This window comes from Streptopelia decaocto, assembly GCF_964273445.1.
Source record: "Streptopelia decaocto genome assembly, chromosome: 1".
Lineage (NCBI taxonomy): Eukaryota > Metazoa > Chordata > Aves > Columbiformes > Columbidae > Streptopelia > Streptopelia decaocto.
In genome coordinates this window covers 5,099,798-5,115,268 of record NC_138663.1, presented here as the reverse complement: position 1 = coordinate 5,115,268, position 15,471 = coordinate 5,099,798, and the positions used below count along the sequence as shown (strand labels likewise).

General features: G+C 44.3%; 1 protein-coding gene across 1 annotated transcript in view; it reads left to right on the top strand.

Annotated features, from left to right (window-relative positions):
- Window positions 1-471: 471 nt before the first annotated feature.
- Window positions 472-15,471, top strand: part of SFMBT2 (Scm like with four mbt domains 2) — a gene marked incomplete at its 5' end in the record, with an annotated part of 107,840 nt that continues 92,840 nt past the window's right edge. Inside the window, 3 exons of the mRNA XM_082076069.1 lie at window positions 472-577; window positions 8,280-8,374; window positions 11,666-11,906. Of these exons, the coding sequence (XP_081932195.1) occupies window positions 472-577; window positions 8,280-8,374; window positions 11,666-11,906 (442 nt within the window). The remainder of the gene's footprint in view (window positions 578-8,279; window positions 8,375-11,665; window positions 11,907-15,471) is intronic.

The window sequence follows — 15,471 nt, the reverse complement described above, 5'->3', positions numbered from 1 at the left end:
AAAGTTGGATGCCAAGAGCTGGACTTGCTGGAGGGTGGTTGAGTTGGCCTTTCATGGAATAGGTTGTACCATCTTATGGGCTGGTCCTTCCCTCTGTGTTGGTGATACAGGGAGAAGGACTGAGCTTTGAGATGTGAATCGTTTGTGTTGAATACTGTGGCTTTAGTTTATTACCTCATTATCTTGTTTGTTGTTATTGTTGTTACTGCTGCTTTCATATAATTACTGCTAAGGGGGGATGTCCTTTGTTGTAGTTCCTCATGCAACACTAGCTTCACCTTGGAGGAGAGAGCAGGATCAAAGGGTTATAATTGACATGGGATAATTTGAAAACTGTTAGAAAAGGCCGAGGGAATGAGTTGGTGTGGGTAGAAAAAAATCACTCGTTTTTTTTCTTTCTCTTTTAGCTTGTCCTCTAGGTGCTCGCTGCTGCAGGATGAATTAGGAGGGCAAAGACTCTTCCTCTGAACCATGGAGACAAGGGCGTCTTTCATCGCCACCATGCAAGAGACCCAGCATCTGTCCCCAGAGAAAGGCCAGAGCCCGGCCAATGGTGACATGGAGCAGTTTGATTCAGGTGAGCTCTCTGTCACTGCTGTGGGTGGTCTTCACTGGTACAGCCCTCCAACTGGTCACTGGTAGGGGTGGGAACATCTGTGTTGCCAGAGGAGCGTTGGGAATGGTTGTACAGCTTGACGGCCTTTTTTGGGTCTTATGCATTAGACTGTCCCTTGGTTGATGAGTTGGGAAATTTGAGCTTTTCTTCTGCTGGATATCTTCTACATCTATTCAAAATTTAACTAAAAAGCAATGGAAACCCTCTCCCAGAACATTCCTCCGGAATTTTTTTGAGTGCTTCATGTGAGAGGGCTTCACAAACACTAGACCAGCCAACTGAGAGCTGGTCGCAAGTTGTCCTTCTGCTCGTGGGTTTGACTGGATGCTCTGTAACGCTCTGGGATGGGCACTTAGAGGTGAAGATTCACTGCACTAAATTTGGCCATCATCATGGTAGATACAGAAAAATAAATGCTAACTTTTGGTGATTTCTTCTGGAATTAGGTGCTTTAACTTGTCATGTTTAGCCTTAACAGAAGAAGTCTGTGTCTTATGGTGAAGTTGCACATTAGGGCTAGACCCATTTTACCTCCTTTGTGATGCCAAAATGGGAGACTTGTCTTTATACCATCTCTTCTCTTGCACCACCTCTGCTACCCATCACACCCTGGGCTGAGTCAGTCAACTCTCTAACCCAGCAGGAAGCTAATCCAGAAAACAAAGGTCAATAATTTCTGCTGGCTTTGTGAGTTGAACTGGCTGGAGGAAGAGGAGTGACCAAGAGCACTGCGTTAGTAATTGGGCTCAGCTATAACTTGTAACTTCATCCTTGCTCTGTGTTTGCGTGGGAGAGCTCAACTCATGAATTTGTGGAGAGCAACACTGAGCTATCAGTCAATCTGTACAAAAGGGTTTGGTTTTGCATTATAGTACTTGTGTTTGTGCTCAGATACTTGAATGCTTTTCCAGAACTCACATTTCTGTAAGAGCTATTCTTGACAAAAGGGTCCAGAGTTGTAAATGGCAGATTAAATTCTGTGCTTGCAGGTGGACCTCCTGAAGGGGTGCCTTGAGTCTACTTCCATGGAAATAGGTACCCTCAGCAGTGGTGAATCACTGATTCATCACTCCTCAAACACAACTGTAGCATTGTTGGGGTGACAGCTTTAAAACTCTTAATACTTTGCCTTCAGTGTATTTTGCATCTTTTGTCTTCAGTGATATTCTTTGTGCTTTATTGGTCAGTGCTGTGCTGAAGTCCTTTGAAAAGCTATGGTTTTAATTTAATTTTTACTGTTTTTTCCTCAGCACCTCAGAAATTCGGCCACCCAGCCTTGGGTTTCTTTACTTCTTGTAGTGACTCGGTGATTTTCCAGTCTCCTTGCACACCACCCATTGGAAAGCTGTGGCTGGTCTTTGAATCATTGCCATGTTAACTAGTGAGTTGGGGGACTGGGGCAGAGACTCACAGCAATGGGATACCATGCCTGTTAAACTATAAAGTACTTAAAAGGGGCCTATAAGAAAGATGGGGACAGACGTTTTAGCAGGACCTGTTACAACAGGACAAGGGGTGATGGTTTTAAACTAGAAGAGGAGAGATCCAGGCTAGAAAGGAGGAAGAAATTTTTTACAGTGAGGGTGGTGAAACACTGTCCCAGGTTGGCCAGAGAGGTGGTGGATGAACCATCCCTGGAGACATCCCAGGCCAGGCTGGACGGGGCTCTGAGCAACCTGAGCTGGTGAAGATGTCCCTGCTCATGGCAGGGGTGGCACTGGGGGAGCTGGGAAGGTCCCTCCCAACCCACACTATTGTATGACTCTATGACAAGCTGTGGTTCTTGAGGTGACCGTGGGCTTTTTAGAGTGAGGATGAGCTGTCTTGCACAGCCTCTTGTGCAATACAGCCATCTTCTGCAAATTTTACCATGAAGATAATAAACAGAAGTGGGATACTTGACCTGCAGGTTCCCAGTGATCACCTGGGCAGCTGTTAGCAATCAACTGCATTATGCTTGTGCAGTTGAGATGGAAATGCGGGTGGGTTTCAAGATGTCAGCACAGGTAGGGAAAAATGACAGGGATGTCCTGTAAGTAATGCAGACTACCTGTATTGCAGTGAAGACGTGCTTGAAACGTGGGGTAGTCCATTTCTTCTTACTATGATGCTTATAGGTTCAGCTGGGCTCTTGAGCTCTGCGTGTTAGTTGGGACACAGGCGGAAACTTTCCTGTGTTGTGGGGTTGTTAGCCCAGCCAAAATTTTGGGTTTTTTTCCATTCTATTTAAAGCAGTTCGGGTTGTTTCAAATGGCTTCAAATGGAAATTGGACATGCTCATGGAAGAGATATGCAGTGTACTAACTGCTTAGAAACCGTATTTCTCTCAAGGGAACCCCTGAACCAGAAATAGATGATAGGAACTTACCTGGTGGGGATCACAGATGGTTGCCCTCATCTAATGAATGTCTCTAGACACGCAGGAGTAGGAAAAGCATACAGGAAAAGTGCACTGTCTCTGTGTGAAGGGGAGGATGTGCAGGTGTGGAGGGGTTGTGATGAGAAACCTAGATTCATCCTGGCTAAAGAAAGCAGGACACTCTTGTGTTACCTTATGTAAGAATATAAATATTACCCTGGATTCTCCCATAGACATGAAAGAACCTTCCTTCTATAGTGTGACTCATAGAGATGACCACTGAGGGTCACACAGAATCACAGAATGTTAGGGATTGGAAGGGACCTGGAAAGCTCATCGAGTCCAATCCCCCTGCTGGAGCAGGAACACCCAGATGAGGTTACACAGGAAGGTGTCCAGGCGGGTTGGAATGTCTGCAGAGAAGGAGACTCCACAGCCCCCCTGGGCAGCCTGTTCAGGCTGTGTTACCCTCACTGAGAAGAAGTTTCTTCTCAGGTTTAAGTGGAACCTCTTGTGTTCCAGTTTGAACCCATTGCCCCTTGTCCTACCATTGGTTGTCATCTAGAGTTAAACATCTGAATCTGGAGCTGCAGTGTCTTAAAGCACCTTATAAAACCTGGTCATCTGATGGTGCCTGTATCACCAGTGAAGGAAAAGATACAGCTGCAGGAAGCAGGTCATGCCATTTTAACCAAGGTACTGGGTCGCCTTTGGGTTGAGTTGCCATCTGGAGCTGCCTGTTTCTCCCCACTGAGGATGGAGAAAGCACATCCTGGCTGGAGCAGAGGGGAACATCTCAATTCTTGTTGCTCATGTGATGCAGACCCTCTCTCGATTCATGTCCTCTAATTCAGACGTTTCCAGAGTGGACACCTGCAGCCTCATCCTAGTCACCATTGATCCATTTATATCTATGGGAGAGAGCTAGGAGCCTCTAGGATGAGATTCAGTTGTTTCAACCGTAGACATTGTTTTTGGAATGAGAAGAACTGGCCTGCGGTGCCTACATTTCTATGGATCTGGGTGACCCTCCCAATGCCATACCAGAGGTTTGTGTTTGAACAGATTCCACCCATAGGCTTACTTGGTGTGTCAGCTGCTAAAGCATTACAGTTCTCTGTTCAGTCAAAAAGTCATCACTATATATGGCATTATAGGACAGCTGAGCAATTTTCCACAAATATGTTCCCTTTTAGTGAGCCTGGGAAAAATCTGTGTTTCCAGAGCTACAGGTTTTAGGTATTTTATCCCCTTTATTTCCCATAGCCAAGTGTCCTGGGGGGCTGTTAACAGCTAAAACAGTTGCAATTTTATAGTGTCAATGCACAAGCACTTTAAAGCCATTGAGAGGCTCACAGTTAATGACTTGTTGATTTTATTTGCCATCCTGGGTTTGTTTATACATCACCATATTGCAGGCTGGCCAGCCTTGACTCTTTCATTAAGAAAGAGCACTGGGCCTAAGTGCTAATAAATGGAAAGGGAGCTGATAAGTAAAACACACCTAATGCCAAATTTGTCATCTCACAGGGTGCTCAGTGAAATTTTGGCACCTGGGGTTTTGCAGCTCTCCAGCGGAGCCAGGGCTTTTCTCTTGGAGATGTGACTTGAGGAGCAGCAAACAGATCAGCTTTGTGATAACCACTTCTCAAGTGGACACAACCTTTGTTATTGTATATTAAGAGAGACTTTGCATTTCTCTGTCTGCATTTTAAACAGGGAATCTCCAGGCAATTGAGAGAGATCATCAAGAGGTGTCATCGTCAACAGTAGGGCTTTTTTGATGGATAAGGAGATTTGTGTACAGCCCCATTGCATGCATGGATGGGCTTGGTTCCCTTGGGCTGGTATCATCCCTGGGCCTTGCTGACTCTGCTCTGGATGCCAGATTTCTAGAAATCAACAAAGTCCATGAAAAACATTTTGGAAACTTACAGTCCCTTCAGAATCTTTTGTGATAAAACGAAGCAAATAAAACACTGATACCATGATAAATGAGTGCTCTGACATGATTTTTACAGACCTTGTAAAAGTAATTTCCTGATAAAGTCTGCAGATAAAACACAGTAAAGGAGTCAGACTTGTGATGTGTCAGGGACAAAGGAACTGAAGGGAAGGCTGCAACTCTCATGCCTCTGCCTTCTGGGGTCTTAAGGCCTCTCTGTTTGGGTTTAGAAAGGAAAGATCTGGGTGATATTTTTTTTTAAACAGGTGCTGTTTTGAGTTTTGCTGTGCTGCATGTGGATCAACCTGCTGGTGGGGCTTTGGGAACAGTGGGGCCAGTGAGTGTCTCTGTCAGCATGTGGCCAAGTAGGTCACGGGTAATAAGATTATGAAGAACAGGAGGACTTGTTGCATCCATAACTAGCATCTGTAATGCTAACTTAATTAATGTGCTGTTATAGAATCACAGAATCATCTTGGTGGGAAAAGACGCTCAACATCATCGAGTTAATCCAACACTGACACTAAACCATGTCCCTAAGAACCTCATCACATCTTTTAAAACCCTCCAGGGATGGTGACTCCATCACTGCCCTGGGCAGCCTGTTACAATGCTTGACAACCCTTTCCCATAAGAAATTTTTCCTAATATCCAATGTAAACCTCCCCTGCCACAACATGAGGCTGTTTCCTCTCATCGTATCACTTGTTACTTGGTAGAAGAGACCAACCCCCTCCATGCTCCAAGCTCCTTTCAGGCAGTTCAGAGATCAGAAGGTCTCCCCTCAGCTCCTGTTCTCCAGCTGAACCCCCCAGGTCCCTCAGCCGCTCCCATCACACTTGTGCTCCAGCCCCTTCCCCAGCTCTGTTCCCTTCTCTCAACTCGCTCCAGCACCAAAAGGTCTTTCTTGTTGTGAGGGGCCCAAAACTGACCCCAGGATTTGAGGTTTGGCGTCCCCAGTGCCCAGTATAGAACATTTCTCCCTGGAAAGGCTGGAGGTTGTATTCTTAACTGCCCAAATTCTCTGCTTCTGCTGATCTGTGGAATGACTGTTTCCCATAAGACTACCGAGGAAGGCTGGAGAAAAGGAGACAACTTGCCTGGATTCACCCAGCCAGGTTAAAGCTGAAATCAGGAGTAAAAACTGAAAATATACAGAGAGCAGTGTGGTCTGAGGGAAATACCTGAAATGGATGTATCTGAGCAGAAGAGGGCCCAGGGCTGATGTGGAGATGTCCTGTCCATGTCAGCTGTCCCAAGGTGAAGATGCCCTTGGGGTTGTTGAGCATCTCATCCCAAAACCACAAGCGCAGAAGGCTGCAGAAGCAGGGTGCAACCAGGCAGAGGGGATGCACTTTTAGCTTTTCATGTCAGATGCTTCTGACTTTTAGTGGGACGGGGATTGGTTGTGCTCAGGCTAAAAAGTTACTTAAGCATTGGAGTAATTTTAAACCTGGGATGGATAACCATGTCTGCTCATCTCATCACAGCCTAACATACTTTATTTTTGAGTTACAGCCTTTGAAATCTCTGGACCTGGCTCTTCTCTGAAATGTCAGCTCCACAGGCTTGCAGACATTAAGGCTGAAAAATTTCCCTCATCTTCTAAGTTGCCTGTGTGGATGATACAGATGAGTGAAACTCTTAGCAATTTTTGCACTAAGCTCCTACCTCGTGGTTAAGCTGTGGCTTATCTTCAGTCAAGAATGAACAAACCCCTCGTTGTGGGTCAAATATCTCAAGTAGAGCCAGCCTTTGTGCCTGGAGGTTTTTGCAGTGATTGCAAGAAACAAAACAAAGCCCATCCCTTATTCTACATTGAATTTGTCTATTTTCAGGTCGTAATCATAAGGCTGGGTTATTTCTTGTCTTGCTGAGTTAAAAAGTCATCTGGTAGCCACTGTATTGCAGGAGTAAACATTGATTTACACCTTCATATTTGAGCAGGTTATTTGAGTTTAATGCAAGGAACCATGAACAGTGTTGACAGCTCCGTGTTCCACTTTGAACTTCCAGACAGATCTTTACCCTCCACCAGCTCTGTCTCAAAAACCCTCTTCTTCTCCACTTTTTTGCCCTCACCTACATGTGTCTGACCCTATAGGCAGCAAACAAAACCAATGTCTTCCCCTTTTAATGATGAAAGATTCCCATTGCACAACATAATTTTCTGATCCTGAAAACCGGAGACCTGTAGCAATAATTGCAATAAATTAACCCTGCCTTTTTCTTCATAAAATTGTCTGGGGAGCTTTCTTAATTCAGTTTGTCATGAGTCACTTTAATTACATCATGCCCACGCTGATAAATGTTTGGGCAGGTAAGGGTCTTGCAGAGTTTGCCTGATAAATGCTTATTGCAAAGAGCTCATTGCTAGACTGTAAATATTTTTGCTCTGGGGATGAAACTGGGTTTGCAAGATTACTTGGGAACAGAATGAAAACAATCAGATTTGGCTGATTTTCTGTAAGTAAAAGAAGATTTATTTTTAATTATTGCTGTGTGTGTTTCAGCGATGGTTTGAGGCCTCAGCTCCACTCAAGTCAGCATGGTTATAAAAAAAAAAAACAACAAAACTGAATAAAAGAAAGCATAGTAATGCCAAAAGTCCTTCACTGCGGGGAAGGATTGTGTGGGGGAGTGATGTACATGGGGTAGGTGGGATGCAGAGACCCAAATCTGAAATGGGGCAAGAACAAGTGCAGGGAGCAAGAAGGCAACAGTGGTCTGGTGAGGGGTGCTGAGGGATTTGGGTGGAAAGCAGCAGTAGTCTTGGAGGAGGAGGGGGATGTGAGGACCTCAGCTGAGATTTCTAGGTGGAGGCATGCTAAGGAAGAAGGGGAAGGGTGGCTGGATTGAAAATGGGGTTTCTCATCCCCCAGTGTTGGGGTTTTTGTTCTACACACTGCTGAGCCAACAGAAGGAACTTCTAATATTACCACTAGGACACTGCGGTGATTAACAGTGCTGGGTGACCCACTTTTGGGGCATGAGCGAGGCCTTGTGATAGTGCACAGGCAGCCACCTCCCTTGCAGCAAGAGAGTCATCAAATGCAAAATAAAAGACCACAAGTGCCTGTTGCTGTGTGACGGGTTTGTTCCTCCACTGCCATGAAAGCAGAGTAATTTCTGATCTCAAAATATTGACTGTTGAAGTCCCAAAGCCTGCTGAAAACATAGTAAGAGTTGCTCAAAACAGATAAGCACAGATCTTTAAAACAAGCTGTCTGTTTTCCATTGTGTTGATGTTTATACTGGTTGCTATTCTCACCCTGAACTCTTTGACACAACTTTTGCCTTCTTTGGCTGTGTTTTAGGCTGCTTTTCTTTCTCTCTCTTTTTTTTTTTTTTTGGAATAGATGAGGGCTCCAGCTTTGAGGACGCAGACTTCAACTGGGATGAGTTCCTGGAGGAAACAGGAGCCAGCGCTGCTCCCCACACCTCCTTCAAACACGTACGTGCTTCGTCTGAGCCTTGTGGGCATTGCACACATTCCCTCTTCTGGTTTTCAGGGGGTCCCTGGAGAACTGACATGGGGCCTGATCGTTTTGGGGAGAAATCATCTCTCTGTGCATGCTGCACCCTGCTTAGGAATGATCCCTGATCTGGTGTTAGGTGAACTCTATGTATTTGCATCATCTACAGTTGTAGCTCAGAGTACTGTCTATGCCACTGCCTTGTCCTCTGCCTTGGGTTCAAATTTTTCATTTTTGAGGGTTTCTGTTTCTCACCTTTTGCTTATAATGCACTCATGGTTGGTTTTTTTTTTCCTCTTCATCTGTTTTTTCTTCTCTATTCATTGCTGTCCGTCCCAGCCTGTAGAGATTCATCTCACAGAGTGCCTTATTTCTCCAAAGTTGTCCTCTTAATGCATGATTTACTGACTAGCAGGGCCCATAGGAAGCCATCTCTCAGCCTCCAGCCTGGAGATCTTGTCTCAGGAGCATGAGAACCAAGTATTTGGGTGGGTAATACCCTTGCAAAATGAATGTGGCTCATATAGGCAGCCATGGTAGTGACAGCATGGTCTGTGGCTCTGGTCCATGTTAGCAAAAGTAGCGTCTGAAATCTTGACTGATGAAGATCAGAGCATCGCGTGAAGAAAGGACTCTGTCTCCATGTAGAGTCCATCACAGTCAATGATACTGTTGTTTGGGACCAGCTTCTCCATCCACCACCAGCTGTTTAACCTCTTCTATTCAGCTACATGTGTGTGATGTCACATAGGACATGGGACAGAAATGTAGTTGATGTATGAGTTCTTCATCACAGTCAAGGGCGTGCACATGTGACCACATCAGTAGATTTTTCCAGGACATCTTTTGTCATTCAGCCACAAGACGGTGTTGTGAGAGATGTTGGGGCCTAATGGGGAGATATGATGATGCCTTCATCTGTGTCAAGCCGTGACAAGTCATGCTGGTTCTCCGTCCTGAGCTGCAAGTTCCATGAGGATAGTGCTACTCATCCTCCTACCTGCCCCATCAGATGTAGCAAGGAGCCTGTTCTGATCAGCTGTGCCGGCTCTTTTCCCAGCTTCACTTGGCTGGTCTGCGTGCTCCAGAGGATGTGGACATCTTTGTCATGAAGAGAGGAGTTTTAGCTGTGGTGCTCTGGGTTGCTCTACATCAAGTCTGTTTGCTGGCAAAGATATCCTTTGGGAACAGTGTGGTTGTGCTGCAGTGAGAAAGCTTCCTGAAGAATCTGTTGCTACTTCAGGTCTTTATTTGCATGCTTGCTTTCATGCCAATAAACTACCACTGTCTCCAGGTGATTTCTTGGCTTGTTTTGAAGGGGTGAGGAGCTGCAGTGATGAAAATTCTCTCTTCCATCTGCATCCAAAAAAATAATAAAATCCTTCATTCCCTATTTTGCTTCCATTTTAACAGCAGTGGAGTATTGCAGGATGAAGGACCATAATTCTCTATACTGGAGAATTACAGGGCAGTACTTATTGTAGAGTGTATCCTTGATCCAGCAGCTCTCTGCAGAGAACATCTTGTCCCAGGTTTCTGCTCCAGGCCTGAACTGAAATACACGTGAAAATTTTGTGCTTCATGAAGCCCTGAAGGATGCCTTTAGGTGTGTGGAGATGCCCATCTCATCCTGCTGATCCTGCTGACTGTGGTGTCTCACAGACCCTCAATCCTGGGACTACTGATGTGACACAAGTTAGTGCTGGGAGCGGTCTTTAGTGACTATGCTTTTTGATCCTCAAAAAACCCTGGGTTGGCCAGGAACCTGAAAGCCGTCGGAGAAGATAATGTTATCTGTCTGATTCCACTCTTCATGTGATTTTCAGTCACGAGTCCCTTGCCACTAGAATACCACTTTGATCCACTAGAATACCACTTTAATCTTTACTTATGCTGAGTGTGAGGAGAAAAACTACGAGTGAACATGTATCCTGGGTTATTTATGAGGACCTTAGCATCGCAAGGGCTAAGACCCTATCTTATGACTAAGTAGTAAATGTCACAGATCTTCAGTCTTAGACGATCTTCAAAGGTCTCTTCCAACGTCAAGTGTTCTGTGGCTCCGGGCGTTGATACTGATTGTGTCATGCCCTGGAGTGAGATGAGTGAGGGACTGCTGCTGACACACCAGAAGAGTGTTTTCTCTCGAACCTGGCAGCCCCAAGTCTGTGCAGTCATCAGGTTGGCCAAAAAGACCACATTGTATTAATCTTTGTGAGTAAAAGAGTAATTTTAACCTGCCATTTAAATGAGAAGTTAATCATAGAAAGGCTTAAACCAGGCTTTGCAATCTCTCTGGTTTCAGTAGGAGATAAGGTACTAAGAAACCTTTAAGAACCCATCCATAAGCATCTCATAGGAAGTACAGGCTAAGTTTTGGATGGTCTTCTGAAAACAAGTCTGGCAGCTGAAACAGTAGACTGGCATCCACCTCTTCTTCATCAACAGCGGCTAGAGACATCCCACTGGCCCTTGGAAGACATCAGATGATGTGCCCACAGCAGGCCCTAGTGTTTAGCAACAGTCCTTGCCATGTCCTAGAAGAGCATCACTGGCATCTCCAGTGTCCTGAGAAGGCAAGTTACATGTGACCTGTCACTGGTGAGATAGACGGATGTGACATCTCCATCAGATGGCAAGACAGTGACTAGGACCATTTTTCTTCTTTCAGCGATGGATAATTATACCTTATTTACTGGGGCGCTCGAGGCTCTTGAGCTGCTGGGTATGGATTTAGTGTATATGCTCTCCTTGGTCTGCTTGGTACAGCGTTCAGCCTTTGGTGCTTGTCAGGCCTCAAGAAGTGCTTCACTGTTGTTATATGACTAATAATTGTGGTTGAGCTTAACTCCTAGAGGTACTTAGTACCTGCTTTTCTACCTTGCATGTGTCCTGTGATTTACGTGATGGAGCTGTGCAGTGGGAAATGCAACTTCACTTGAGTTATAGTGCCTTTTCCAAGGCATTAGTGAGATTTATGATGCTAAGATGGGTACTAAACCTCTCTCAGATGTAGTGCAGCTGCGGTTACTGCTGCTGGAGGGGTTCTGTAGAGCATACAGGACCTTGCATGATAGAGTATATTCCAGTGAGGTAGGAATGGTCCTCTCCAGACAGATTGTGAAGGAGGTAGTTGGATTAAGGAACACCATCATGTCCTATCCTAGAGCTGCAATTAAGGGCAGCATTATCTTGCTCCTCTGGGGAGGTGTGGGGGGGTCTCCCTGCAAAGAAGAAAAGGTAACACCATGCCTTTCTCATTTTGTAAGGTTGAAATCAGCCTTCAAAGCAGTTTCCAACCAGGGATGAAATTAGAAGTGGCCAACAAGAGCAATCCGGACACATATTGGGTGGCTACGATCATTACAACGTGTGGACAGCTCTTACTGCTTCGTTACTGTGGCTATGGAGACGACCGGAGGGCAGATTTCTGGTGTGACGTGATGACAGCAGATCTTCACCCCGTTGGCTGGTGTACGCAGAATAACAAGGTCCTGATGCCTCCAGATGGTGAGTTGTGTGTGTTTTATTAAGGTCATGCTCTAGTGTTGGGCTGGTGGTTCGTCTCCAGACTCCCAGTCGATCTGGAATGGATGCTCCAGATCCTCAAGTGGTGTTGGGTGGTGCAGTCAGGGTCAGGTACCCACAGGTCAATGGGTGATTCAGTTTGCCAGTCAGCCTCTAGAAAAGATGTTTTTGCCCTAGTTGGTAACAACAGAAGGCGCTTCTATAGGAAGCTGTCTTAACAAGGAAGCGTACTGCTAAATTGTAAAGCTGTGATTTTCAGTTAGGGGAGAAAATTGTCCTATTCTTGTAGGAAGGAAGGATGAAATTCAGAGTGAGAACAAACTGAAATAAGCAAGATCAGCTTGGGTGTAACCAAACTCGGAAGTTGGCTGTGCACTCAAGTGTTTTGCCCTGAAAGTTTAAAACCTTCCATTGCCAGATTCTTGCAGCTTTTGACTCCGATGGTAGATACACGTGATTAAAGGCAAGAAAACTTGGTCATTATAGGTTAGGGCACGTACTGATTATCAGCTTTTAGGTGCATAAAAGCTAAATGCAAGAGCAGTAAGTTACGGAGTTGCCCATGTGGAACAGGTTGTTAATACAATTTGATCGTCAGTGTGTAAGAAAAATGTGTGGGGTTGTTTTCTTTTGTTTATTTGTGGGTTTTTTTTCAGCTGTAAACAACAACAGAACAGCTGTGTATCCTTACCACTACGTAGCTCCAAGCAGAGCTATGATTGTCACTCTTACTTATGTGCATTCCTGACTTATATCCTATTTATTCTGAATGAAGGGAAGAAGAGATGAACATTTAGCCTTCAGCTTGTGCACGCATTTAAGAAAAGTCTCATTTAAGGATTCTGCTGCTGAAGTTATTCTTCTACTTTCTGTTACATGTGACCATTGATAAACGTATATGTGCCAGAGTGTGCCATGTGTGATTTCTCCTGGTGCAGGTGTTGCCTTATTTCCCAGTGAACTGTAGACAGGGTCTTTGAGTCAGAACTGATATTCCTGCCCTGCATAAGCCAAACTCTGAGCTAAGCTTATCTTTTTGTTCTGGTCTGTGTATTTTGAATAAACAGGATTGTTTGCTTAAAATAAAAAAAGTTGTCTTGAAGACAAATATGTCTAAGAAATCTGTTGCTTTAACACTAGTAAATCAAGCTGATGTGAGAGAGGTTAAGTATTTTATTTTATTGGTCTCTTAAACTACATTTTACTATGTGGATTATAATCAATATTACCAGTAAGGTGTACAGTGCTGTAAATGAAGTCTCAAAATGCCAGGGTCAAGGGGTAAGAGATCTTATCAACCATTGTAATAGAAAATAACGATTGTCTTATAACCGGAGGCAAGTGCTTTTCATGGAAATGTTGGAATCTGCTCTTTAGGTTATGGCGACTTTGTCTGAATCGTCTTGCTTGAGTGACTGCAAATGTGCAGTGCATCGTACCTCCTTTTTTCTTTTGCTGAGTAATATAACTATACACCAGGGTGTTAAATTTGATCAACTGCCTTTTTTAAAAATTTAATTTAATTTAATTTTATTTTTGTTTGGTTTTGGTTTGTTTGTTTGTTTTTTTTTTCCCCACTCTCATTGTTTAAGTCCTTCTAAGGAGCCAACGCTCAGATCCTTCAGTGAAAGCTGTTCATCCACTTGTGAAAGATCTGCACGTTTAGGTTATATAACTAAAGAAAGTTCTGGTTTGGTTTTGACTGTTTGCTCTCTTCTTCACTGAGGAAATAATTCATTTTGAGGTGAACTGATTATCTGTGAAATTTCATAACCAAAGGGCAAAAATTCAGGTTTATAAATAAGGAATTTGAGAGCCAGATTTTCCAGAGTATTCATTTCTAGCTGCAGTTAGTTTCTCAGAGTTTTGAGTAGCCAGTCCCAAAACCTATCTGCTGAACTGTGGGGTTGTCATATGCAGGGACAAGAGTTGGACTCGATGATCCTTGTGGGTCCCCTCCAACTCAGGTCTTTCTATGATTCTATGATTCTCAGTGAATAAACTCTGCTGAATATGTTTTAGCGTAGTTTTCAGAAAGAATAAACTAAATGCGTAGGTTGTAATTTGAAAATATATTTAAGCATTTAAGAGCTTGAGCTGTATTTTGAAATGAGGCATCTAAAATGCCCAGGAGGATTTGACTCTTCAGGACTTTTCTCACCTGGAAAAGAGAGAGGTCCTAAGCGTGCTCATAAATCACAGAGCTCCTCTGGGTGTTTGCCCACAGGGTTCAGCCTGTGGTCAGAGGTGGGTTTTCTCATAGCTCCCATTGGGACCCCACAGGGTAGAAGCTGCATTTTCAAGAGTGCCCTTTGTCTTCTATAGCAAGAACTGAGCTCTGACCAGCTTTAAAAAGTATCTTGTGAATGCTAGACTTACTGTACACAGATATCTGGATTTATCCTGTGCTTAATTGCTTTGCTGATCAGTGAAGGAGTCAAATTTATTGTAGTGCTGAGAGTTTTAGCTTGTGAAGGCTGCAGGATCAGACTTTACATTGGTTGTACAGAAAGTGATCTTCAGTATGAATCATAGAATAGTTTGGGTTGAAGGGACCTTCAAAGCTCATCCAGTGCCACCCCTGCCATGAGCAGGGACATCTTCACCAGCTCAGGTTGCTCAGAGCCCCGTCCAGCCTGGTCTGGGATGTCTCCAGGGATGGTTCATCCACCACCTCTCTGGGCAACCTGGGACAGGCTCTCACCACCCTCAGTGTACCTCATATCCCGCCTGAATCTCCCCTTCTTTAGCTTAAAACCATCTTGTCCTGTTGTAACATGCCCTGCTAAAAAGTCTGTCCCCATCTTTCTTATTGGCCCCATTTAAGTACAGAAAGGCCATAATCAGGTCTCCCCAGAGCTTCTCTTCTCCAGGCTGAACACCTGCAACTCCCTGAGCCTTTACTCATGGGTGTAGGAACTCCGTGGAGGTTTTTTGCCGTTTTAGCATTGCACACTATTTTGTTGTCAAACCTTTGGAAGAAATGAAAAGCCAGCTCCAAATTGCACGAACCCATTTTCTAAGGGCCTTAGTTACGTGCAAACAGCGTGACCAGAGCCAGTTATCTGTCGTCAGGATTTGAAGGCTTTGGTTAAAAAGCAGATAGGCCAAGAAAGACTTGTTTAATGGGCAGAATACCAGCACTGAGACAATGCTCTGTTTCTGCTTACGAATCATATTGCACTGATCGACGCTTGTCTTGTAACTGTAATGCCAGACAAGAATGGCACAGAGTGATAGGATGAAGAATTTCATTAGATGGGAGAGAAGTGCAAAAAAATTTGGTGGTTCAGTTTAGCTAATCAATAGAGCTTGATTTAATGTTCAGCAGACACAGAGCTTTCAAGGGGCAGCTGCCAAATAGTTATTGTTTATGATCCCAATAGAAGGAAGTAACTTAATTTACAGTGTTGCATGATTATTAATTGGGTGACGTTAGTATTGCATCACGGTGCCTGTGAGTATAATGTCAAGTCATGTTACGTCCTCCCATGCCATTATGGTGCTATGCACTAGAATAGGACTGCTCAAGCCAAATAGTTGAGTT